This window comes from Palaemon carinicauda, chromosome 20 (assembly GCF_036898095.1).
Source record: "Palaemon carinicauda isolate YSFRI2023 chromosome 20, ASM3689809v2, whole genome shotgun sequence".
Taxonomy (NCBI): Eukaryota; Metazoa; Arthropoda; class Malacostraca; order Decapoda; family Palaemonidae; genus Palaemon; species Palaemon carinicauda.
The window spans coordinates 114666934-114692543 of record NC_090744.1 but is presented as its reverse complement, the minus strand read 5'-3'; the positions used below and the strand labels follow the sequence as shown (position 1 = coordinate 114692543).

The window sequence follows — 25610 nt, the reverse complement described above, 5'->3', positions numbered from 1 at the left end:
CAAAGTCTCATGGGTCAATCATCTATACTACAGATGTAAACAAGACTAAACTATCAGAATGTAACCCAATGGGTGGAAAGACTTTCACTAAATTAGTAATAGCTCTCATACTAGTACATTTCCAAATTTAAAAAGAATTTTTATTTTAACTTATTATTCAAAATAAAATTTTTAAATATATATCTAATTATATAATTATTGAAAAATTTTCTATATTTTTACATTTACACAAATTTTCACTCAAATAATACTTTTCTTAAGTGAGATACAATATATTTTATAACCGCAGCACTCATCCAACTGAAGTGTAGTCTGGTGTGTGTAGACTTCCAGCAAGCTATATTGATAACAATGATGCAGGCCAGGGCATTATTATTGCTTATATCTTGCCTATTTTTCATCCACACTGTGGTTCAGTGTAAAAAAGAGGTAATATTATATATCATTGTTAAAATATAGTGTTAAGGAAATAATATTTTCCGGCTAGATTGTAATACTTCACTCGAAAAGCTGTTCATTTTCTAGGGAATGTTCTGTCTTTAGGGTAGTATTTGGAATATTTTCCCAGTGTGTCTAATACCTCTTATTAGGCTAAATATATTTAAAGAGATTTATTAGGCTAAATATATTTAAAGTGTGTTTTTAGGGTAATTATATTTAAAGTTTCTTATTAGGCTAAGTATATTTAAAGTGTCTTATTAGGGTAAATATATTTAAAGTTTCTTATCAGGCTGAATATATTTAAAGTGTCTTATTAGGGTAAATATATTTAAAGTGTCTTATTAGGCTAAGTATATTTAAAGTGTCTTATTAGAGTAAATATATTCAAAGTTTCTTAGGCTAAATATATTTAAAGTGTTTTAATAGGGTAAATATATTTAGAGTGTCTGAATAGGGTAAATATATTTAAAGTGTTTTAATAGGGTAAATATATTTAGAGTGTCTGAATAGGGTAAATATATTTAAAGTGTCTTATTAGGCTAAGTATATTTAAAGTGTCGGAGCCTTTGTAGGGTGACGGCCAGATCCCGTAGAAAACGGGAATATTCTGAACTCTGGCCGTCGTTTTAAATACGATTTTGGCGGGAGAAGCTAACTTTATAAACCCACCTAACCTATGCTAAAAGCCGTATCCTTAACCAAGGGGGCTTCGCCCCCCCGAACCCCCCCTTACACAACAGTTTCCTTACCTACGAGTACGACGGGAGAAGCTAACCTAAAAACCCACCTAACCTATGCTTAAAGCTGTGTCCTTACCCAGGGGGGCTGCGCCCCCCCCCCCCCCCCCCCGGACACCCCCTTACACAACACATTTAAGATCCGTAGACCATTTCCAAACGTTTTTATTCTATACAAGATAACAGTCGGAGCGATAATAAGCAAATTAGGACGCTTGGCCGTAGCGCTACAAACTACCCAAAGTGTCTTATTAGGCTAAATATATTTAAAGTATAAATATTTATATTATTTGTTTTCCTATCCACCTACATAAGTAAATAATTCTTGAGTGTTGGAGGTTACTTTAGTTAATTGGGGTTAACCCATCATAGGATCCAGAAGATTATTTTGAAATCTAGGAAAATATTATTCTTAGCTTGTGTAATATGTACTGAATTGTTACAGGTGTTACTGCCACTTTGCAGTGTTCTTGCAACCCCTTGCTGCACTTGCTTTATATCCTACTTTAGGGTAGTTTGTAGCGCTACAGCCAAGCATCCCAATTTGCTTATTATCGCTCCGACTGTTATCTTGTATAGAATAAAAACGTTTGGAAATGGTCTACGGATCTTAAACATGTTGTGTAAGGGGGGTCCGGGGGGGGCGCAGCCCCCCCTGGGTAAGGACACGGCTTTTAGCATAGGTTAGGTGGGTTTTTTAAGTTAGCTTCTCCCGCCGTACTCGTAGGTAAGGAAACTGTTGTGTAAGGGGGGGGGGGCAAAGCCCCCCTGGGTAAGGATACGGCTTTTAGCATAGGTTAGGTGGGTTTTTTAAGTTAGCTTCTCCTGCCAAAATCGTTTTTAGAACGACGGCCACAGTTCAGAATATTCCTGTTTTCTACGGGATCTGGTCGTCACCCTACAAACGCTCCCTACTTTATCTCTGGGAGCCTTTGCATATCAGCGGCCAGCTCCTCACACGTGGATTAAAAATGGACATTAACTAACCTAAACTTTCCCCCCTAACCTAACCTACAAGCCGTATACTTACCTAACAGCGCGGGTAAACCCCCCCCCCCCCCCCCCCCCCCCCCCGTGACTTCCCTTATACTTTCGTATAAATAGTTAGACATAATAATACATACAGGTGGCCGCTATCGTACATACACCCTAATTTTTCATTACATTCTTATGTTCATGTAACAAGGGATCGCTGGGTATAATAACCAAGATAATCAAATTCTTGTTTCCACCACACCGGTCTAAATTTCTAAGTTTAGCTCGGCTTTTCCTCCACCGTTCAGATAATGCTTACCAGACCAGATGACATCCTAGGTTATGGCCGAGGCAAACTTACTATGCAATCTCAAAACACTCTTGTCTCATGGCTAGGCTGAATGTTAGATGCACATTCTTCCTGCGTTTCACCACCAAGATGGAAGTATATCCTACAGATTTTGCAATCATTTCTCAGTTTGTATTAGTTGCCCACTTTATGTACGATATGGTGCTGGTTGATACAGTATGCATTTAGTATATATTTACAACTTAGCTTTGCAGTAATTAACTCGGTCATGTTCTTTCCAATCGACTTATTTTGTTACATAAGTCATGTTCTTTTCAATCGACTTACTTCGGTGCAATTTTTCCGAGAAACACTTCATTGTCGTGTTCAGGAAATAATTAACTCTATCTTCCTTTAATATTAGAACCTAAAAGTAGTGTGCACTGGTTTGGAGGGTATCACAGAGTGGGTGAAGCCCCCCTTCCCCAAGTGAGTAAGGGAAAGTCAATTTAGGTCAGGTTAAGTTGGTCTATGTTAGGTTAGTACAGTACATAGCCTATCCCCTTAATATCCCTAAAACTTTTAATGTGGACACCAGTGTTCATAGTAAATGGTATTTCTGATGATGGATTCTATTATTAAGAGAATATTAAGTATGTGAATTTTTACGCAGCAATGGAGAGGTTCGTTGTAAAGTTTTATGGAAGAAAATTGATTGGAAAGCGCAAAACTTTGTAAATAAAGATATATATACATTCTACTGGGTAAATATTAATTTCTTTTACTCAACAAATTTCTGTATGAACAAAATTCAGATATCAGGTCACCTTGTACCCATGTCACTTCATCCCAAGTCAGTTCATACCTTTGTCAGTTTGTACCCCGGGCTGTTGGGTATTGTATAGGTGGTTGGGTCACCAATTTTTTGCCCGGCAAAATACTTGCCCGCTCGGCTAACGCACCTGCCTGCCAGAACAGTGGTGCAATAATATAATGTTTAATTTAGCGAAGCGAGGCGCGGGTTACCAAAGACCTGTTAGTGAATAATTAGCGTTAGATCATTAACCAACGTACTCGTGGATACAATTAGGTTAACGTGTATACTTTTGTGATTTTTCTTCTCATTTTATATTTTCATGTCGAGTTTCAACTCATGTTCATAATGCTGGTGAATATCAGTTATGCTCGTTACCTCGTAAATGTTCATAATGCTGGTGCATATCAGTTATGCTCGTAACCTCGTAAATGTTCATAATGCTGGTGCATATCAGTCATGCTTGTTACCTCGTAAATCTTCATAATGCTGGTGCATATCAGTTATCCTTGTAACCTCGTAAATGTTCATAATGCTGGTGCATATCAGTTATGCTTTTAAACTTGTAACGCCGTACGGCAAGTGTCCTGTTTGTATAAATTCAATGTTGCTTCGCAAACTTAACTCGTATAAATGTAATATGGGATCAGCTCAAAGTTCTAATCGATTTGCTTCGTCAATAACAGCCATTTTCTATGGTATTCATAAGGTACCCACTTGTAGCAGTCAACTGCACTGCAGTTTAGGTATGAGATGACTTGATACGAACTGACATGGACTCAAATTCGGTATCTATGTATATATGCAATGTTTTGCGCGACCATGGTGAAATATGGTTTGTTCCAACACTGGAACTTACCTCAAACTACTTTCATAGGAGTTACCTGGAACTTCCTCTCAATCGACCAGAGTTTTGTGTAGTTTACCCTACTCCCGTTTTCTGTTATGGTAGGCCTAGGCAGAAGGATACCTGCCCTGAGGGCAATGCCGAGGCAGGCCACATGTGAGCTTGGGTCGCGACCTTCAGTAAGTTCTCTGGTCGCGTCGTGATATCATCTTGACGCTCCAATATGGTTTTTTTTCAGACATATTTTTATAATTATAACGATAATGATATCCATTTATACAATACTTTATACAGTTCAGTATTGATAGGTTTCAGAATGAGGTTACATTTTCCTTAATTTCAAAACCTAACAAACTCCATTAAAAATAGTTATCACAATACCTGTATATGAAAATACACTTGATAAACCATATTTCACCTGAAAATGGTAGATATGAATTTAGATTTGTAAACAGGTTACCGTTAGCCTCATACTTAATGGTAGAAAATGGGAGTTTTAGGGTGACTGTGTTCACCATTATGCTCAAGCTTTAAGGATATCAAGTGGCTATATCGTAGCCTAACCTAACACAGGTCACCATGTCTTTACTTACTGGTGGGTAGAGGCTGCCACCCTCTTTAAAAACAATCAGTGTAGCTAAATTTGAGGCTGATGGCGTCTTATTCTTCTGGGTTCAAAATCGTCTTTCTCAAACATGAGATTGGGAACTAATGATCTTGTTATTGATTAGTAAGTATTCTCTACATATGTTTAAAAATTGTCTAGACTAACTATAAAATATTCACGCTCACCTTTTAACTCGTTCTCACCTTTAAACTCGCGCTGACTGAGTTGCTTAGGGCAGCAAGCTCGGACTTCATAGAAGTCTGTGGTGTGGGTTCAAATTCGTTGCCGGCCATTCAGAGAGGCGGACACTTTGCTATCTGTGTAGACACCTCAGGATTATGTATGTAATCAACAGATAGGTTTGCTTAAAGCAAATGGGTGTTGCAGACTAATACAGTACACACACAAACAAAGCCACTCCAACACCCTCTAAAACATCAGACACCTCACACGTCTCGAATTGTTGACCTAACCGTGCCAGGACTCCTCGCTGCTGGGAGGAAGGACGCAGGTGACTGGTCCAGCACATGAACATATACTATCAAGGTCTAAGCGATGTCAGGCAGGGCAGCCGATCGGGATTACATCCTACCCCAAAGCCAAAGCAAAGTCCTGCAAAAGAAGGGAACTGTGCTTACCGTATACAAATGGTTAAAAAAAGCACACTAATAGGAGAAGATATCTCTCACCTTTTAACTCGTGCTGATTTCGCTCACCTGGTCATGTAAGCTAATTGATCGTGGTTACGTTGGGCACTCTCCCATTCCCATGCCTTTAATTGGTGCTTGCTCCCCGAAGCCCTCGGGCTTATAGCATCCTGCTTTTCCGAGTAGGGTTGTAGCTTAGTAATGATCATAATAATATTTAAAGGATTCAGGTTTGTATAGTTAGGAAAAATGCAACTTACTTAGATTCTTTTTTTGTGTTTCCCTTTATTTTTATTCAGCCATAAAGTACTTTAGTATTATTTTTATTCTGCCATAAAGTACTTTAGTAGAAATACACAAAAATCATGTAAAAATATACATTATGCATTTATAAAAGTCTAAGGCTCTACTGTATATTGTGCTATTAGCATACTGTATAAGACAGACACATCCCAGACACTAAAAGCATATCTTATGCCGGTCCTTCCAGCTAACTCTCTCGGAGCGAGTGCAACAGTTATCAGATGCCGGAGTGAAGAAACCAGTTCTACGTTTCAATGGAGATAAGTTCCGCCAGTATGTCAAAGGAACTCCTCGTAACTATTCGATGATTGTCATGTTCACTGCATTAGCTCCCTCCAGGCAGTGTGGCATATGCAGGTATGTTTCGTCTTTGAAGAGGGATTCTCTATTATCATGAAATATTGATAATGTTAGATGTATTTATTTTCATTTTGAAGTTTTGTTGTCATAATCATTCATTAATAGTATGAATAATTTTATAGGGATTTTACTTTTATGATTAAAAGTTCAATTAACTAATATTCATGATCATCTATTACTGTATAAAGTTTACTTTGTCAATTATATTGTAAATTTGTTTGAATGTGACTACTTTACAGTACATTCCTTATTACTTATATATTTTTAAAGAGGGGTTTAAGTCTAATTGGCTGCCTAGGCCTATATAGATTTGAAGATATAGTGTAGCAAATACACACAGTACTAGTTACATCTTTCTACATTTAAGTACATTAAAAGTAAAATAGGACACTTTTATTTCAATTTTTTTATGAAGTTTAAAAATTGTATGAATTTTTTATTTCCTATCTTTTTATTTTTTCAGACATGCTCATGATGAATTTCAACTGGTTGCAAATTCATGGCGTTACTCTCAGGGTTACTCAAACAAGTTGTTCTTTGCCCTCGTAGATTTTGACGAAGGTCCTGATGTTTTCCAGTCGGTAAGCAAGTGTCTCTCTCTCTCTCTCTCTCTCTCTCTCTCTCTCTCTCTCTCTCTCTCTCTCTCTCTCTCTCTCATTGTAAGCATGTTGCCTCATTAAGAATCAAATCTATTGCTGCTATGATAACTGATAATTATGCAAATTAAATCTATTCCTGCCATGATAACTGATGATTATGCAAATTAAATCTATTCCTGCCATGATAACTGATAATTATGCAAATTAAATCTATTCCTGCCATGATAACTGATAATTATGCAAATTAAATCTATTCCTGCCATGATAACTGATAATTATGCAATTGTTCCGTAACCGAAATACAAACCACGCTATTTACAAAGGGTTATTACTTTTAGCGTAGCTGAAATGGCGAGCCATTAGAATTTAACGAGGGTGTATTACCCCCGCGCTAGTTAGCGGGGGGGGGTAGGGGAGTGGTAGCTAGCTACCCCTCCTCCCCCTCACACACACGTGAATACTCACTTTCACTTTTGGCTCGGACTGTGACAGACGTCTCTGTCTTGGTCCTCGCTTGGCAGCCATTGTCTGTTTTGTCTTTACTTAATCGCTTACTTTTCTTTTACTCAATATATATGTAGACATGTTTTCATGTTTGTATATATATTTGAGTATAGAAATAAGTAAGTTTCCTTTTCAGATGTGTGTGTGTAGTGTACGATATCTACGTGGAGGCCTCGGCAGTTAGGCCACCACGGCGTATTTTATGGGTGGCGATCGAGTTTGACATGTCTTTCTCTCTCTCTCTCTCTCTTGAGGTCGTTCACCCTTTTACTACGTGTTACTACTTAACTACGCCCTTGTAGCCTAGCTTCCTTTCCGCGTGGGGGGTTGCTACGTCGTACGTTTGTATCAATTAGTTATGAATCTAATTGTAGTTGTTTTTTTGTTTTTTTCAGCTTGTAGAACGATTCCTTTCGGGGTTTTCGTTCTTTAGTGTTCATTCATTTTTAAATTACATAATTACATAGTTACATAATTATAATTGTTATAATTCTGTTTTGGTTACAGCTCTCCTTCCGCGAGTGTAAGTGGTTGTGAGGGCACGTGCCTGTTGTGTAATTCTTGTTTCCTTTCCCTCGGGATTCCTCTTCGGAGCCTTCCCGGGGGAATGAATGTGTACTAATATTATTTGTTTTATTTTTTTACAGTTACCGATCTAGTTCGTTTCTGTAATATAGCAACGGTGTGAGCTGTCTGGTTGAGTCCTGGGGATTCGGCTGTTGCTGCCTCCCCCCTTGTATTTTCGTCAGGGGCGTGTCTCCTTCTACTGGTAGTACTCCCGTGTCGACGGACAGCTCTCCAGTTCATTTTAGAACAGTCAGGAGGCTTGCCTCCTTGGGCGGATAACTTTCCTTCCGAGGGAAGTTTTTCCTGTCCAGGCTTGAGTTTTTCCTCTTTTGGGGGGTTCTTCTCTTGCCTTTTTTTCGTGCGACTATGCTCTTGGTGCTGAGCGGTCGCACCTGCAGTTTCGCTCAAGGGGCTGGGCAACTGCAGGAGCTCCTCTTCGGAGGATTGCTCCTTTTAGGTCACTGGCTGACCAGTCTCTTCCTCGAAGTGTTTCTCTTTCGTTCGCGAGAGAGTACACTCATAGAGACTCCTCTTCGGAGGTTTCTTCTGTTGCTGTTGCTGTTGGCCTCCCTCGCCGTAAGGCCCTCCGTCCGCCTCGTCGTAAGGGCCTCTCATCTCCCTATAAGGGTGCTTGAGGCGCCCTTTTGGATCTCCGTTTGCAGCCTACAACTCCTTTTTTCTCGATCTTCCGCCTTGGTGCAGATGGACAGCAGTCTGATCTCGTCTTCCGACGGGCAACGGTCTTCCCGACGGACAACGGTCTGCCCGACGGACAGCGGTCTTCCGACGGACATCAGTCTCCCGGCGGACAACGGTCTGCCCGACGGACAGCGGTCTTCCGACGGACATCAGTCTCCCGGCGGACAACGGTCTGCCCGACGGACAGCGGTCTTCCGACGGACATCAGTCTCCCGGCGGACAACGATCCCTTCGGGGCAAAGGGTTGCCCCCACGGGGGTTCTTCCCTTGCGTGTCAGGGTTTCCCTGCGCGCCCTTCTGCTCATCAGCGCTCTCCTGTTCGTCAGCGCTTTCAAGATGATCTTCCCTGCGGTTCCTGTTACGTGCCCTGTGCGCCCACGTTCGCCCTCGCGATCTAGAACTTCGGTTCAGGTCGGGGTCAAGGACGACTCTTCTTTGCGCAGGCTTCTACGCGTAGCCTTCTGCTCGTCAGCGATCATCAGCTCGTCAGCGATCATCAGCTCGCCAGCGATCGTCAGCTCGTCAGCTATCATCAGCTCGCCAGCGATCTCCGGATCGCCCACGTGTGTTACAGCTGGCACGCCAACGTTCTCCAACACTTCTGAAGGAACATGGTTCGCCAGCTACTAGCTCACCTGCGCATGCTGATCGCCATCGCGCGACCCTCAACTGCAGATGCTGATCGCCATCGCGCGACCCTCAACAGCGCATGCTGCTCGCCATCGCACAACCCTGAACGATCGCCCTCCTGCGGAGGCTGATCACCATCGCACCCTTTCACGCGATCATTCACCTGCGCATGCTGCTCGCCATCGCACAACCCTGCACGATCGCCCGCTTACGCATGCTGCTCCTCATCGCACAACCCTGAACGATTGCCCTCCTGCGGATGCTGATCACCATCGCACCCTTTCACGCGATCATTCACCTGCACGTGCTGCTCGCCATCGCACAACCCTGCACGATTGCCCGCTTACGCATGCTGCTCCTCATCGCACAACCCTGAACGATCGCCCTCCTGCGGATGCTGATCACCATCGCACCCTTTCACGCGATCATTCACCATCGCACAACCCTGAACGATCGCCCTCTTGCGGATGCTGATCACCATCGCACCCTATCACGCGATCATTCACCTACACATGCTGCTCGCCATCGCTTACCATCACGCGGTCATTATCGCCAGCGATCTTCTTCACCTACGCGGCAGCACGATCCCTCGCCGTCACGCAATCGCTTGCGTTCGTCGCCTCGGACACGTGTTCATTTACCTGCCCACCCTCACGCCCACTCGCCTGCGCGCCCGCGCGATCGCTCGCCTGCGCGCCCACGCGACCGTTCGCCTTTGCGCGACCGTTCGCGGCGAATTCCACAGCCGGTGGTAGCAGCAGGGACGCGTGCTCTAGACGGCACTCGGGATCACCTCCATCCAAGCACAGGTTGGTAGTGCAGGACAAAGACAGGTCAGTACAGCATTCCTCCCCACCTTCTTTTCAGGCAGGTACCGTCGTGTCCACTCCAAAGGATCGCCCGATCCCTTTCACCTTAGCGAGGATTTCGGACTCTGTTTCCTTGGAGCAGCAGACATGGTTTGGTCCGCTGGCACGGGCGTTAATGAGGGTTATGAAACCAGCACTCGCCGGCCAGGGTAACAAACCAGCGGCTGTCTCTCCTACGCTGAAGAGAAAGAGAGGAGTGGACTTCGTGGTGACTTCCCCCAGGGCGAATTTGGTTCCCAAGAGGTCGGTCTCGAGGGTCCCCTCTCCTGCATGAGTACTCCCTCCTTCTCCCGCCCTGGAAGGATTTTTGGCGGGGGGGCTTTCCGTTCAAGATTTCTCCATCGGACAAGGGCTGACTGCTTACCTCTTCCTCTGGGAGCTTACCAGGTTCTTTCCCTCCTCGGTTACGGCCCGAGGTTTGGTTCAAGGAAGCTACAGGAAGATCAAGGGTACTTTCCTCCTCTCGAGCTCAGACACCTTGGCCTTTCGTCGTTAAGTATCTACTTGCGGACAAGCTCGATGTTGTACCATCTGGACGCGCTGACTGAAGGCTTCCTTCGGGTGTCTCATCTGTGGAGGTCGACGACCTCAGACACCCTTCCATCCTTGAGAAGAGTTTTGTCTGTGCCCAAGGACAGAGACTTAGACAGCTGCTGTGCGGAGTAAATCGACTTCCGGTTTCACTCCTCCAAGGCGCTTTCTTCCAGACTCTGCAGGGCTCCAGCGCCCTTTTCTTTCAACCACGTCGGCCTAAGTTATCGGCTACGACAACTGGGACAAGGTGTCCAATTGCAGCTTCCTCCTGTCAGGAACAGATGGCACGGGAGACTCCCCCGGGGGGGCATAGTCCTAAAAGGAGTTCACGAACTCTAGGATTGCAGGTTTTTTCGCTGGGAGGATGCTTAAGGTTACTCATCCGAATGACAGCTTCCCGATGCCCATTCCCGCACAATCTCTGTGAGTAGCCAAGGATATCGCGCCTGCCGTCTCTGTCAGCGAATTCAGTGTCTCTGAACCTCTATGCCATAGCGTCAGCAGAGTTGCCCGGTTGGGCAGAATGATCCATACCTTAGGCGAAGGTCTTCCTTAGGATCATCGACGGCTTCACCCCCGGCCCCCTCAGTCGATCCTTTCTTGTAAGGAAGGATCTGAGAGGGGATGTCCATAGTCGACCTCTCAGCCCTGATCAAGTTTGTCGAACAAACTTCGGCCAGCGTAGACCAGCAGAATCGATCAGACTGGTAACGAGGCGACAGGACTCCTTTAACCCTGGATCGGAAGGACGGGTACTTTCAGTTTCCATTCCATCCATCTTCCAGGGTGCTCGTCGAATTCAGCCTAGACTGCAAGTATTCCTGCTTATGATGCAGTGTGGCTATCCCGCTGTGGCATAGCAGGTTTGTTTCCCCAGAGAACTCTCCCTGCCTTCCTCTTGGCCGCTCAGGTGCAGGCTTCCGCCTCCTCTGCTGTTTGGAAGGCTGGTCAACTCCGGTAGGCTCGGGTTTCGACCTTCTTCAGCGCCGGGACAAGCTTCCGGATGCTTACCATGAGTGTGGGCTCATGGTATTTTGCTTGGAGCCTTCTCTTCCTCTGCCTCAACATCTGGAGTATCTGGCCATGATATTGAGTCAACCGCTTTACCACATTGGAAACCCCGCTTCTCGTCCGTCCAGCGAGGTTAAGCAACGTCGGTACTTGGATGGGTGACCACCTGGGGACGCCAGATTCTGTTACCGCATCCTCCGAGCCTTCCTTTCGGTTGACTGTGGCAAGACTGAGGAGAGTCGCAGTACCTGTCCTCAGTCAAGCAGAGCTTTCAGCCCTACCTTGGAACGTTTCCTAGTTCTTCTTTCCTCATTGACCCGTCTATAGTCCGAACGGTCGCCTCAGGATAAGTTCCATGTGGGGCGATCCAAGTTCCGGTGGCTTCAGGCAATGTTTAACCGGACTCCCTGGCCCTATGGGACCAGCGGAACTATTAAACCTGCAATGGGTGTTGACCTATGGAGCCTCTTGATGGTAGTGGATATTCTCGTCCTTTCCCCACATTCTTGATGCGGTTCTCGGACTCGTCAAAGGAAAGGGGGGGGGGCATGTTCCGGTCCAGGCCTATGGTCAAGACCTGAAGGATACCTCTCCATCATTCAGGCAGGCTTAAGGGCCTTAGTCTGGCCCCTCTTCAGATCCTACAGCTCCTGCCAAGTCGCCCCGTTGCGCGTCGACTTCATTCTAACCAGCAGGGGACGCATTTTCACACCTTCACATCTTGCAGTAGAGATACCGGGATGATTGAGATTCTCTCAATTCCACCATCGGCTCTCTCATTCCAGGCAGAGGAATGTTTCTCTCAGACTATCCGAGCAGAGCCTCATAGAGAGAGTGTACCTAGGGGTCTTTGACCTTGGGTAACCAGCAAGTGCTGGTCTGGGGGACCTGATCGCGACACCTTGGAACCTCAAGCTTCCACTATCTTCCCCCCAGTCTCAGACCCCGAGACTCTGGCAAGATGCATTCCGGTGATGGTGGGACAAATTCGACGCCTGCGTCTTCCCTCCTTTTTGTCTGCGGACAATGGGTCTCAACAAAACCAGGTTGTCTGTCAACCTTTCAATGGGAGAGCTCCACTGGGACTATGCGCAGAACGGTTTCTGGTCCCTCTGCTTCCCCTGACGGAACTCCCGGGAGAGCTTCTCCCACGGCGCAGACTACTCAAGCAACCACACTGCGACATCTCTCCCGAACCGGGGCGTCGCTTCGGCTTCATGCCTGGAGACACTACGCTTCCTCCTCTAGAAGAGACAACCCGCTACAGTCGCGGTACGGAGGTCGCGTCATCTGCGATAGTCATCCACAGGGGTCTCCCAGGCAAAGTGAAGAGTCTAAGGTGGTTGGTGCCGTGGGAGATATACCTCTTCCCGTGAGGCCTCTTCTCCAGCAATAACGGTCTTATTGCCTTTCGGCGGGAGGAAACTCCTTTCCGCTCTCGGCAATGAAGCCTGTCGCTCAGCCTTTCCCTGACCTTCAGGCTTAAAGGAATAACTTTTTCCTGCCCGCTGGATCTATCCTCGCTCATGCGAAGCTACGATCGTCCCTGCCCTAGTCGGAGGAAGACCTCCAACTTGGAGTATGGCTCGGACTTTTAGTCCTTTAAGAGATCTTCTCAAGACCCTTTTACGACAGGCCTCGGATTGTATTCCGCCTTGGGTCTTCTGCTCACTCTGGCCACGGCCAGTGTGTAAACAATCTTCTTGGTCTCTTACTACTCCCCCCTTTCTAAGGAAGAGGGGAAGGCAACATTCAGGCTCGTTCCTGAGTTGTTGGCTAGACTCAGAATCTGAGGGTCCCGACCCTTCGGTCCGATTCATTCAAGATTTCGAGTCTCCATTCTGTGTGTGATGTCCCAAGACCTTCTCTTTCCTGCCAGTAAGGAATCGAGAGGTTAGCGCTGGGAACAGCTGCAGTTTGGCCTCAGTTGCAGCCGATTTGGGAACACAAGGAGGACATGGGGGGAGAGTCACCAGTATACCTCTTCAGCCCGGACTCGAGTACATTCATCTCGACCTGTCTTCAGACCCTCCCCCGTCACGTCGCCCTACAGCACGATGTTGGATACATCGCAACGTCCTCGCCTTCGAGTAATACTACTCTGTGACGCAGGTGCTACAAGCTGGAGTCTGGAAGCGTCTGATGACCTTCGCAGCCTGCTTCCTGCAGGGCGTGACCCACAGGAGTCTCGATACGTTTTCTATCGCTCTGTGGTGGCTACACAACAGCTGGTCTAACCTCAGGCTCCTTTTTGGACAGGTAGCAGAAGGTTGAGGGCATTGTTATCAGGTTTTAGTCTGCATGAACGAAAGAAGTATGTCTGGCCCTTACTTCTTTCTTCATCATCCCCTCTACGGGGAAGCAGCATCCTGGTCTCTGCATAGCTGACCTCGAACCTCTGCAGGTAAACCATGCTTCCTTGTGTTCCGAGTATTGAGTCAATACTGTCGCGTCCCCCATACCCTGACGAGGTGGTATTGGGAACGTCCTAACCCAGAGTTCCTTCTGGAACTCCAGGTCAACTGCCTAAGACGGGTCACACTTCTTCCTTCACACACAAGCTTACGTAGGCCACATGGTTCCTTGCGGAGCAAGGAACTTGTGAGGTGCAGGGACTCCTTTTCTCGAGTGCGACTCACTCGGATTCTGAGTCCCCGGGTAAAGCCAAAGCCAGTATGGCTGGGGACTTTCCATCCTTCCTAAGGGATAAGTCACCCTTTGTAAATAGCGTGGTTTGTATTTCGGTTACGGAACAAATGACAAATTCGAAGATAATTTGTATTTTTCCTAACCATACAAACCTTAGCTATTTACACATATTTGCCCGCCAGCCCTGTCCCCCAAGACAAGTCCTACCTCTAAGTGAAAGTGAGTATTCACGTGAGTGTGAGGGGGAGGAGGGGTAGCTAGCTACCACTCCCCTACCCCCCCCCGCTAACTAGCGCGGGGGTAATACACCCTCGTTAAATTCTAATGGCTCGCCATTTCAGCTACGCTAAAAGTAATAACCCTTTGTAAATAGCTAAGGTTTGTATGGTTAGGAAAAATACAAATTATCTTCGAATTTGTCATCTTAAATCTATTCCTGCCATGATAACTGATAATTATGCAAATTAAATCTATTCCTGCCATGATAACTGATAATTATGCAAATTCTAATAATTGCTAACTCGGCGAAAGGGAAACGTATTTGCCGGCATAAACATGGAGCCAAGGGCTTCGAAAATGTGACATCTGTATTTACATTTGAGATAATTTGTGAATACATCATCAGAAAGAAAATTTGCACTGAGCATTATTAATTAAAAGGAGATTAACCAGACAAATGAATTGAGCTCGACTCTTACAGAGCTGGCCCGAGCTGATCATTTCCGGAATTGGTACAGTACTTAGAAATGTGAAAATAGATATGATGTTTGGGGAAATATTTTGGTTTACCAGATGTATAAAGCATTGATGTTTATCACCCCTCTGTGTTTTATATTTTGGAATGCATACTCAGATGTTGCATATCATTAGATTAATTCCTGTAATGTTATTGACATGGCAACATTGAGTCATGTATAATATAGCATTAATGTTCATCACCCTCTGCATTTTATATTTTGGAATGCATATCCAGATGTTGCATATCATTAGATTGATTCCTGTAATGTTATTGATATGGCAACATCAAGTCATGTATAATATAGCATTAATGTTTATCACCCTTTGCGTTTTATATTTTGGAATGCATACTCAGATGTTGCTTATCATTAGATTAATTCCTGTAATGTTATTGATATGGCAACATTGAGTCAGCATTGGCAACACTTATCTGTTGTGTTCCCATGATGCAGTCTGTTCTGTCTTCGTCCCCTTAGCTAAGTTATCTTTTCTTGTGTCCCACGTATCTTGTATATTTACTCTAATAGACTTTGAGATCCTACTTTTCAAGTGGTATCCTTGCCCCACCAATTAACCCTTTTACCCCCAAAGGACGTACTGGTACGTTTCACAAAAGCCATCCCTTTACCCCCATGGACGTACCGGTACGTCCTTGCAAAAAATTGCTATAAAAATTAGTTTTTCATATTTTTTGATAATTTTTTGAGAAAATTCAGGCATTTTCCAAGAGAATGAGACAAACCTGACCTTTCTATGACAAAAATTAAGGCTGTTAGAGCAATTTTAAGACAATATACTGCAAAATGTGCTGGGAAAAAAATAACCCCCTGGGGGTTAAGGGTTGGAAATTTCCAAATACCCCGAGGGTAAAAGGGTTAAGGTTAAGGAAGTTACCAACACGTGCACTTACGGAACAAGAAATACCAAATATGACATGAGATTTCTCTTTATTGTTTATTCATTTTCTTTTTTCTGTAATTTTTCTATTGAAATATCTGAAAAACTTAATTAATTGCATAAAGATAGTTTGTACACTTTTGCTCTTTAAAAGCTTTATGAGGATGCTGTACCATTACTGTACATTACGGTATTGAATTTTTTTTAATATTTGATAAAATAGGGTTCTGCATATTTGTAAATGGTGTTTATTACTGAATGTTGATTCTGTTACAAATTCTGCTCCTTTTGACTTATAAAGTAATCTTGTAAGTTTCTCATAGATGTATCATTTGTTCCCATACTAACAAACCTTCCGTTATTTATGTGGATATTCTTTCAGCGGCAGCTGGAAGAATATCCACATAAATAACTCCAGGTTTGTATTAGGGAAAAATACAAATTATCCCCGAATTTGTCATATTTCTAACCATATCTTTCTCCAACAGCTTCGTCTGAACTCGGCACCAGTTTTCATGCACTTCCCCGCCAAGGGAAAGCCAAAGAAGGTTGACACATTGGACATCCAGAGAGTTGGCTTTGCTGCCGAGAATATCGCAAGATGGGTAGCTGAAAGGACTGACATACAGGTAGTAAAGATTGAATCAAGTGATTAATAGATTGTTATGTTTGTTGTGTAATATTTCTGGTGCAAGACACTGATACTGAAGCAATCAAAATTTGAGGTCTGAATTTGTTTTCTAGGTTCTATATCATAACGTGTTATTTGACAGTTTTCAGTTCTTCATTGGCCATTCCACAATTCCACATGATTATTTGAGTGCATTAGGTGCAATTATGTTGTCTTTTAATCAAATATCAATATACTGTTTGAGTTATGCTTTTTTACATCTGTGTTGTAGGATTAGGTAGACTTATTTATGCAAGTATGCGCTTCATCAGGTAAATATCTTTCTCTTTCTCTGCTAAGATCCGAGTGTTCCGCCCACCAAACTACTCCGGCCTCCTCGCTTTGGTAGTACTTTTGGCATTAGTCGTTGGGTTGCTCTACCTCCGGAAAAACAACCTCGACTTTCTCTACAACAAGACTACTTGGGCTCTTGCTGCTTTGGTAAGTAATTTTCTATGAAAAACTTAAGATACAAAGTTCCGGTAGGCCCTGCTGCTGCCTCCGATGCCTTAGATGACCGCGGAGGTAGCAGCAGTAGGGGACTCAGCATTATGAAGCTTCATCTGTGGTGGATGATGTGGGGTGGTGGATGATGTGGGGGGGTGGGCCGTGGCACCCTAGCAGTACCAGCTGAACTCGGTTGAGTCCCTTGTCAGGCTGGAGGAACGTAGAGAGTAGAGGTCCCCTTTTTTGTTTTGTTTCATTGTTGATGTCGGCTACCCCCCAAAATTGGGGGAAGTGCCTTGGTATATGTATGTATATACAAAGTAATGCAATACTGAACTTCAATTATAATTTTCTTTCCTTTAACCAAAGCATTTTATTATAATGCATTCAAAATTTGTATGGTACTCATCCGTCTTTGCTATAAATATGTGTCTTCTCTTTTCTGCTAGGCTTTCACCTTCGCCATGACATCCGGACAAATGTGGAATCACATCCGAGGACCTCCATTCCTACAGAAGACACAGGCTGGAAACATTGCTTACATCCATGGATCATCTCAAGGGCAATTTATAGTCGAAACATACATAGTTGCAATCCTCAGTAAGTGGTAGTGGAGATTAGTACTTTCATAACCAATTGAAGGGAAAAATAGACGTTTATTTTGTAGCAATTTCATTGTCACTATAGTCAATTCTTTTTAGTGAGGCAGATTTGCACCGACTCGCAGGGGTTCCCTTTTAGCTCGGAAAAGTTCCCTGATCGCTGATTGGTTGAGCAAGATCATTCTAACCAATCAGATAGCAGGAAACTTTTTCGAGCTAAAAGGGCACCTCTGCGAGTCAGTGTAAATGCTCCTCATTAAAAAAAATTGAGTATAGTTGATGTTTGTCAACAGTGGTTTACTAAAGGGTTTGATGATATTCATGAAGCGTTTTATAAATGTTCTGATTTTTTCTACAGATGCAGCTGTAGTCCTTGGGATGATTTTGATGACAGAAGCAGCTAATAAGCGTGACGACGTCCGGAAACGTCGCATCTACGCAATTATTGGCTTGGGACTTGTTGCATTCTTCTTCTCTCTCTCACTGTCCATCTTCCGTTCTAAAGCACATGGATATCCCTACAGGTGAGCTTATGTTGTTCTCTAAAGTTTAAGATTAAAAAATCTATAGTTTTTATGAACATCACAAGAAATATACTGTAGTTGAATTTAGTATTATATAATCGAGACTTTCAGTGAAAGAGAGTATGAACTTGCATCTTCTCATTGTATTGATATTCTATTATATATCCCTACAGGTGAGCTTATGTTGTTCTCTATAGTTTTAAGATTCCAAAATATAATATGGTTTGGAAGGAGTATATCATGAGAAATATAGTTGAATTCAGTACAGGTATTATGTAATTGATACTTTTGGTGAAAGAGAGCATAAACTTGCAGTATTTAATTTTATTGATATTCTACTGTGCAGAGTGTCCTCATCTTAACAAACATTCACTTACCATCATTTGGAGATACAATACAAATCAAACTGAAAATAACAAAGATACATACATACATATACCAAGGCACTTCCCCTAATTTTGGGGAGTAGCCAACATCAACAAATGAAACAAAAACAAAAAAGGGGACCTCTGTGGCCGGGGGGGGCATAAAAACAATTAGAATAGCGCCAACGTTATCCCTGCGTGTCGTAAGAAGCGACCAAAAGGGACGGGACGAGGGGGCTGGGAACCCCCTCTCCTGTATCTACATCCTGTGAGACAGACAATAACAAAGATAAGATAAATAAATACTGTAATAAAGCAATATTATATCATTTAATACTGTAAGCAAAATGGACATTTGTAAAAACCTGATATCTATTTCATATGAAACCTATTTGTTGATTTTTGTATCTGGAAATCATAGGCATGTGATTCTGGTTAATCCTATCCTAGGCCAAAACTTAATAAAATTTGACTTGCAAACAGGCTTCTTGGAACCTGTTTGTAAGTTGAAGACCTTCTGTATATTCAATTCATGCTTTTAGTGCATTAATTAACCCTTTTACCCCCAAAGGACGTACTGGTACGTTTCACAAAACCCATCCCTTTACCCCCATGGACGTACCGGTACGTCCTTGCAAAAAAATGCTATAAAAATGTTTTTTTTTCCATATTTTTGATTATTTTTCGAGAAAATTCAGGCATTTTCCAAGAGAATGAGACCAAGCTGACCTCTGTGACAAAAAATAAGGCTGTTAGAGCAATTTAAAAAAAATATATTGCAAAATGTGCTGGGAAAAAAATAACCCCTTGGGGGTTAAGGGTTGCAAAATTTCCAAATAGCCTGGGGGTAAAAGGGTTAAGTAAATGAAATCTAATTATACAGTGTAGATGAAAATATAAATTATTTCTTGCTGTTAGGTCTCCTCTCATTGCTTCATTGCTGAGCATGTACAGATTTTTATGCATTTGCGTATTCTTAAGCAAAAGAGTTTTAAAACAGTAGAAGTACCATATTGTAATGCAGAAAGTATTTATAATATGTTCTGTATAAAGTATAGTATGAGTCTTTCAGTCGAGAAACGTGCCAAGCGCCATTTTTAAAAAGTGTCAGAAATCGCGATTGAAAAATAATAAAAATAATAATAAGAATAATAATAATAATGATAATGATAATAATAATAATAATAATAATAATGATAATAATAATAATAATTATTATTATTATTATTATATTGATAATAATAATAATAATAATTATAATAATAATAATAATAATAATTTGAAAATTGGCAATTTTCAATCGCGATTTCTGACACTTTTTAAAAATGGCGCTTGGCATGTTTCTCGACTGAAAGACTCGTATACACTTACGTAAGTAATCTATAGTACTGTACAGTATTTATTTATTTTTGGATGTCATGGCTCCAAACTCCTACGTGGATTGAAAGCCCCCTGTTTATGGAAAAATGAAATTCCAGTAATTAACGCTTAGAGCAAGGTGCATTACACGAACGAACAATTTGTGAAGGTCGTATGTTGATGAAAAAAAGTAGGGAAATATGAAAGTGAAGTTTGTGTAAGTAGATGATATGATTTATTTGTGCATAAATGTTATGCATTGTATGGGATCAAAAGAGGCATTTTAAATGTCCTTATGTGTTATAGAAACAGTACTGAAATCCTTACAGAGGTCCTAACCTGTCATAGGTACCGTGCTGTCATTCCTACAAAAGGAGCATTTTATGTTTGTCTTTATTTTCTCCTTTATCAAGTTTATCATCTTTTTGAAACTTTGAAGATGTAGTCTGGTTAGGGAATTATTATTATTATTGTTATTATTATTATTATTATTATTATTATTATTATTATTATTATTATTATTATTATTATTATTATCTAAGCTACAACCCTAGTTGGAAAAGCAAGATGCTATAAGCCCAAGGGCTCCAATAGGGAAAAATAGTCCATTGAGGAAAGGAAATAAAGAAATAAATAAATGATAACAAATTAACAACAAATTCTAAAAACAGTAACAACATCAAAACAGATATGTCATATATAAACTATAAAAAGACTTATGTCAGTCTATTCAACATAAAAACATTTGCTGCAACTTTGAACTTTAGAAGCTCTAATGACTCCGCTACCCGATTAGGAAGATTATTCCACAACTTGGTAACAGCTGGAATAAAACTTCTAGAATACTGTGTAGTATTGAGCCTCATGATGGAGAAGGCCTGGCTATTAGAATTAACTGCATGCCTAGTATTACGAACAGGATAGAATTGTCCAGGGAGATCTGAATGTAAAGGATGGTCAGAGTTATGAAAAATCTTATGCAACATGCATAATGAACTAATTGAACGACGGTGCCAAAGATTAGTATCTAGATCAGGAATAAGAAATTTAATAGACCGTAAGTTTCTGTCCAACAAATTAAGATGAGAATCAGCAGCTGAACACCAGACAGGAGAACAATACTCAAAACAAGGTAGAATGAAAGAATTAAAACACTTCTTCAGAATAGATTGATCACCGAAAATCTTATAAGATTTTCTCAATAAGCCAATTTTTTGTGCCATTGAAGAAGACACAGATCTAATGTGTTTCTCAAAAGTAAATTTGCTGTCGAGAATTAGTAATAGAGAAGCCTATCAGAGAGCTTAAAATGAAAGAGCTGAGTAATGTGGATACTGTATATAGTTTATTTATTCTTATGAATGTGTTAGCTGGCAGCTTACCATGGATATTAATGTAGATATTCTTTCTTTCAGTTTTCTCCTGAAGTAAACATCAAGTTTTCAAGAAGTAGGCGACTGGTAGTGCCTGTTACACACGTCATAAATTTTTTTTTCACTTGTTGAATTTTGTATTGTGTGATCATTCATGTCAAACATAAGATGAATATCCTGATACATCGCTGTTTAAAATAAGGCTTATTTGTGAATAGGGTAGCTTAACTAGAGGCCTTACATGCTTGCAAGACAAAATTATCAAACCTAAAAATGTTCTTTGTTTCCCCCAAGACAACCGGTTTGTTCGTACTGTGTGATTAGTACCAGTTCATGAAAGAATTCCATCTCATAACATATTTTTGTCATCATGATCATCACAGTAAAGACCTAAGGTTCTATAAATATTGTAATATATATATGAAAGTAATTTATGACAGTGCTGCGGCATTAGTGAAATGCTTATTGACTAACAGCACTGAACTTTATATTCTATTAGTTTTCTTTTCTCTTCACATTCCGAACTTGATGGAATATGGAACAGTACAGCCATGTTTTACAGCATCACGTTCCACGCCTCTTTAGTCTCTTTTTTTTTTTCGTCTTTCTTACTTTCTGTATCCCTCGTAGTATTGCCTTTCTATATTTTCAGATGTTTGGTCTTTGAAATTGGAAGAAATTTAATTGAAATGTGATTTGTGTTTAGGACAAACTAATGATGTATCTAAATTATCCTACAGTTAAGGATACTCTCATTTGAGTTTATTATACTCTGCACTGGCAAATAAGTGTTATTTTCAGTGTAAAATACTGTAGTATGTTTAATGTTTTTTTACATCTGGGTAAATGTAAAGCTTATTGTTTTTGTTATCTATATTGTATCTTATGGCAAATTTGATTACTATAGGTATATTGACTTGCTAAAACCCTTATCCTTTTAGAAGGGAAATGAAATATTGCTACCCTTTTTGACCGTCAAGACGTAAATGCTTTTTCTTTTTTAATTTGAATAATTAAACTCGGCTCTTGTTTTCTGTAAATTTCCCATAATCTCTGCTGTAGTACATCTCCATTTCTTCCGTCCATCTACATCCTGTAGTCTCCTTCACGGAATTCCTAATGACCTTGCAAGTTTTGACTTACTTTTTAAAACCAAGCAAAGAGGTTGTGGTTGAGTGACTCATGAAAGGGAACATTTTCTTCTAACTGGCTTACTGTGCTGTGTACGTTTGTGAAGTCTTTTTAATTTTGCGTGGGATTATCAATTTTGTAGCAAGGTATCTGCTCGTGATTGATATTTGTTCTTCCAGGGTGCGAGATTTTGGTATGGCCTAATGAGCTTTCATTCATCTTCACTGATAATTTGTACAATTTTATGAACTGATTAATCCTTTTACCCCCAAAGGACGTACTGGTACGTTTCACAAAACCCATCCCTTTACCCCCATGGACGTACCAGGTACGTCCTTGCAAAAAAATGCTATAAATTTTTTTTTTTTCATATTTTTGATAATTTTTTGAAAAAATTCAGGCATTTTCCAAGAGAATGAGACCAACCTGACCTCTCTATGACAAAAATTAAGGCTGTTAGAGCAATTTAAAAAAAATATACTGCAAAATGTGCTGGGAAAAAAATAACCCCCTGGGGGTTAAGGGTTGAAAATTTCCAAAGAGCCTGGGGGTAAAAGGGTTAAACAAGAGAGAGCTTTTTGATGCTTTTGACTTTTAGCTCCGTAGAATTTCTTCAAAACTTAACCTGCCTTGAATGTAAATTACCTGAGGCTTTTATTCCAGCTTGCTAAGATAGTCCCCCTTTTATTACTCCTCTGATATAGCTAACTCTAAGAAAGTATGTTTAATTGCCCCTGAAGGGAGAAGTCTAATTGGAAAGGGACCTCTATGGTATCACTCGCCCCAGTTTTAATACCGACAACCTTTTAGCGGTGAGCGAGCTGGGTATATTCCTGGCTTTCCATGCAACTTTTTTCTCTGGTATATTTAGCAGTATTTATACCTTTGAAATGGTGCTTTAAGGAGCATTTCACTGGGCGACACAGGTTCCTCGCCCAGAAATAGATTTTTCCTTCGTCAAAATCCCTTATTTTTCTCTTAATAGAATCTTGCTAATTGCCTGCTAATGTTATTCAGGGGGATTATGTATTGCGTATGAGCATTTCTTAGGCATGAAAGGGAGCTGGCAATTGAATAATGTTCTTTAAACTTAAGAGATTCAACAGGAAAAAGGATTGTATTGTTCAAAGTAGCCTTTGCATTTGCTGAACATACAGTATCTCGTATCAACGGAAGAGGGGTGCAGGTATCTTCCCAATTTACATAATCCCACTCTTACATTAAAAAGAATCTTCTGTTTGCTGGCTTAAAGCTTCTTACACTTCCCTTTTATCTGTATAGAATTTACAGTTCTTTGATAATGAGTTTATCTTTCCCGTGGTGTTTGTACGAAGGTTGCGAGTCCGTTTTGTAACTGCTGTGAACTTTAATAAATTACCATAAGTTTTTTGCCTTCTTTATACCTTCATTTACTCGAATCATTTATTGTTGTGCCATATGCATAAGGAGGGACTTGTTACTAAATAGAGTGTGAATTCTTGGTTCAAGGTTTTAGAAACGGTTATCAATTACTATGTATTCCCAATGTTGTTATTCTCAAGCAAATCAGTAAAGAAGAAAGGTGTTAAATAATCATATGTTATAGATGGTTTTGAGATAATAAGATATAAATTTTCTTACAATTTTTTATCAAATGTAGTTAACATTACTAAATCTAAAGTAATATAAGAATAAATATTAAATCAATGAGCTAAAAAAGTAAAATTCTATTATTGGAGGAAGAGCAGTTTTGTTTTCTTCAATAAGTTTTATTTTGAAGAGAGTAAAAAAAAAAGTTACTACATCCTGGATCAAATGAAAAGAGATTTCTAAACTGGTAAATAATTATGCCATTAATAAGAAGAACAGCAATTCATGACTGGTATAAAAGACACGTCCCTTAGCTGCTAAATCCCTTTCCACACGAGTGGCAAATGCATGGTGGGCAGACACTGTTACTAATTTTATTCTATGGTTGGCGATCACAAGTGTAGATACATCATAGACGAGGAAACCACGGCCAAACTATGGAAGTGCCTCTGCCCGTTGTTGAGGCACTGGATGGTCGTCTGAATAAGGACCACGTTCCCTGTCAATTTTTAACTGCACTCTACCTTTTGCCCTCAGCCTGGTGTCTGGCTTAAATCATACATTTGCCTACCTGTGTCTACTACCTGCCTTGGATTGTTTGATCTGGTTGCAGTGTTTCAAAGTGAGAGAATTACGGGAAAATCATAGTGCCTGCCCTGCATCTGCCCCTCGTGTGGCAAGGCCTTATGACATGAGGTCTAAACAAAACCTAAGGAAAATTTTTATTAGATTTATTGAGTATAAACACCTCCTAAGTTATCACAAGTAAAATGCATTAATGACAGAAACATTTGATGTATAAAAACGCGACTCGGCTGAGATTGTTTGGAAAAGTAGCGAGAAGAGGAAACCAAAAAGCTTTTTGGTAAAGGGACAAAATTTGAGTTGTTTAAAAGGGCAGAAAATTGTTAAATCATCTGCAAGGAGGCCATCCAAATGAGCTTTTAATTATCTGATGAATTGCAGGTAGATGACTTAATTCAGATGGGAATCTTGACAGGTGAGGACTGCAACCAGATAGAAATATTGGTGGATTATTTCAACATTAAGATTTTTGATTGATAGGGACTTGGACCAAATTGGATTTTTATTTCTGTTTAACAAAAATACATCACCTTATACTTGTATCTGAAATATGTTAATTCAATTTGTTTTAACTTTAACTATGATATGGGATAGTTTGGTTTAGAGTACAGTACTTATAATAGGCCCTACACTTATTCTTTGATTATTATCTTTTTGTTTAGCTGTAGGGGTGCTGATGTAAAGCCTATCACTAAACCAGTTACTACTACTACTACTACTTTGAACTATCAGGAAGGAGGTATCTGTGGCTGCAGATCAAAAGGGAACTAAGGAAAATTTAGAGGGGTAGGTGGAAACGAGAATTTGTCATTATCTATGTTAATATTACCCAGCCAATGGTTATACGGTTCAAGTTAATGTCCCAGTAGAGATATATTAAGATATGCTTTTTAAAATCGTTATGAGATTATTGCGAAAATGTAAAATGAAACCTTTGTATGATTCCTTCAGCCTCAAGCTGCACCTGGTTTTATATCCAACTTTATCTCAATTCCCACTTCCTTTCTTCCTTCTTGTTGTCCAACCTTTAACAACTTTTACTTCACATAGCAACTGATGGATTTTCCCCCATTGCACTTCGGTAAGGAATGGTCTCCCGTGCCCCTGTATTTTTGGTTTATCCATATTCATAAATGAACAATTAAACTGAATTTGTGAGACATAGGGTAGAGGAGAATTTTTGCTGATGAGAATTTTGTAGAAGAGGACTTTAACCTAAAACGAAGTTTGTTTGGCGAGGACTTCAAGTAGATTGGAATTGTGATAGA

The 25610-nt window shown here is 41.0% G+C and overlaps 1 protein-coding gene across 1 annotated transcript; it reads left to right on the top strand.

Annotated features, from left to right (window-relative positions):
• Positions 1-295: 295 nt before the first annotated feature.
• Positions 296-23574, top strand: Ostgamma (oligosaccharide transferase gamma subunit). Its single transcript, XM_068344187.1, has 8 exons — positions 296-429; positions 5848-6017; positions 6484-6601; positions 16206-16346; positions 16688-16828; positions 17284-17434; positions 17795-17960; positions 21100-23574. The coding sequence occupies exons 1-8, from the start codon at positions 352-354 to the stop codon at positions 21113-21115; spliced, it is 981 nt and encodes a 326-aa protein (XP_068200288.1). The 5' UTR covers positions 296-351; the 3' UTR covers positions 21116-23574.
• Positions 23575-25610: the final 2036 nt, after the last annotated feature.

Excerpts from the sequence above, each read along its gene's own strand:
- Ostgamma (XM_068344187.1), top strand. The coding sequence starts at position 352 with ATGATGCAGGCCAGGGCATTATTATTGCTTATATCTTGCCTATTTTTC. Across the intron at positions 430-5,847 it reads TGGTTCAGTGTAAAAAAGAG|CTAACTCTCTCGGAGCGAGT; the intron begins GTAATATTATAT and ends CGGTCCTTCCAG. Across the intron at positions 17,435-17,794 it reads ATACATAGTTGCAATCCTCA|ATGCAGCTGTAGTCCTTGGG; the intron begins GTAAGTGGTAGT and ends TTTTTTCTACAG.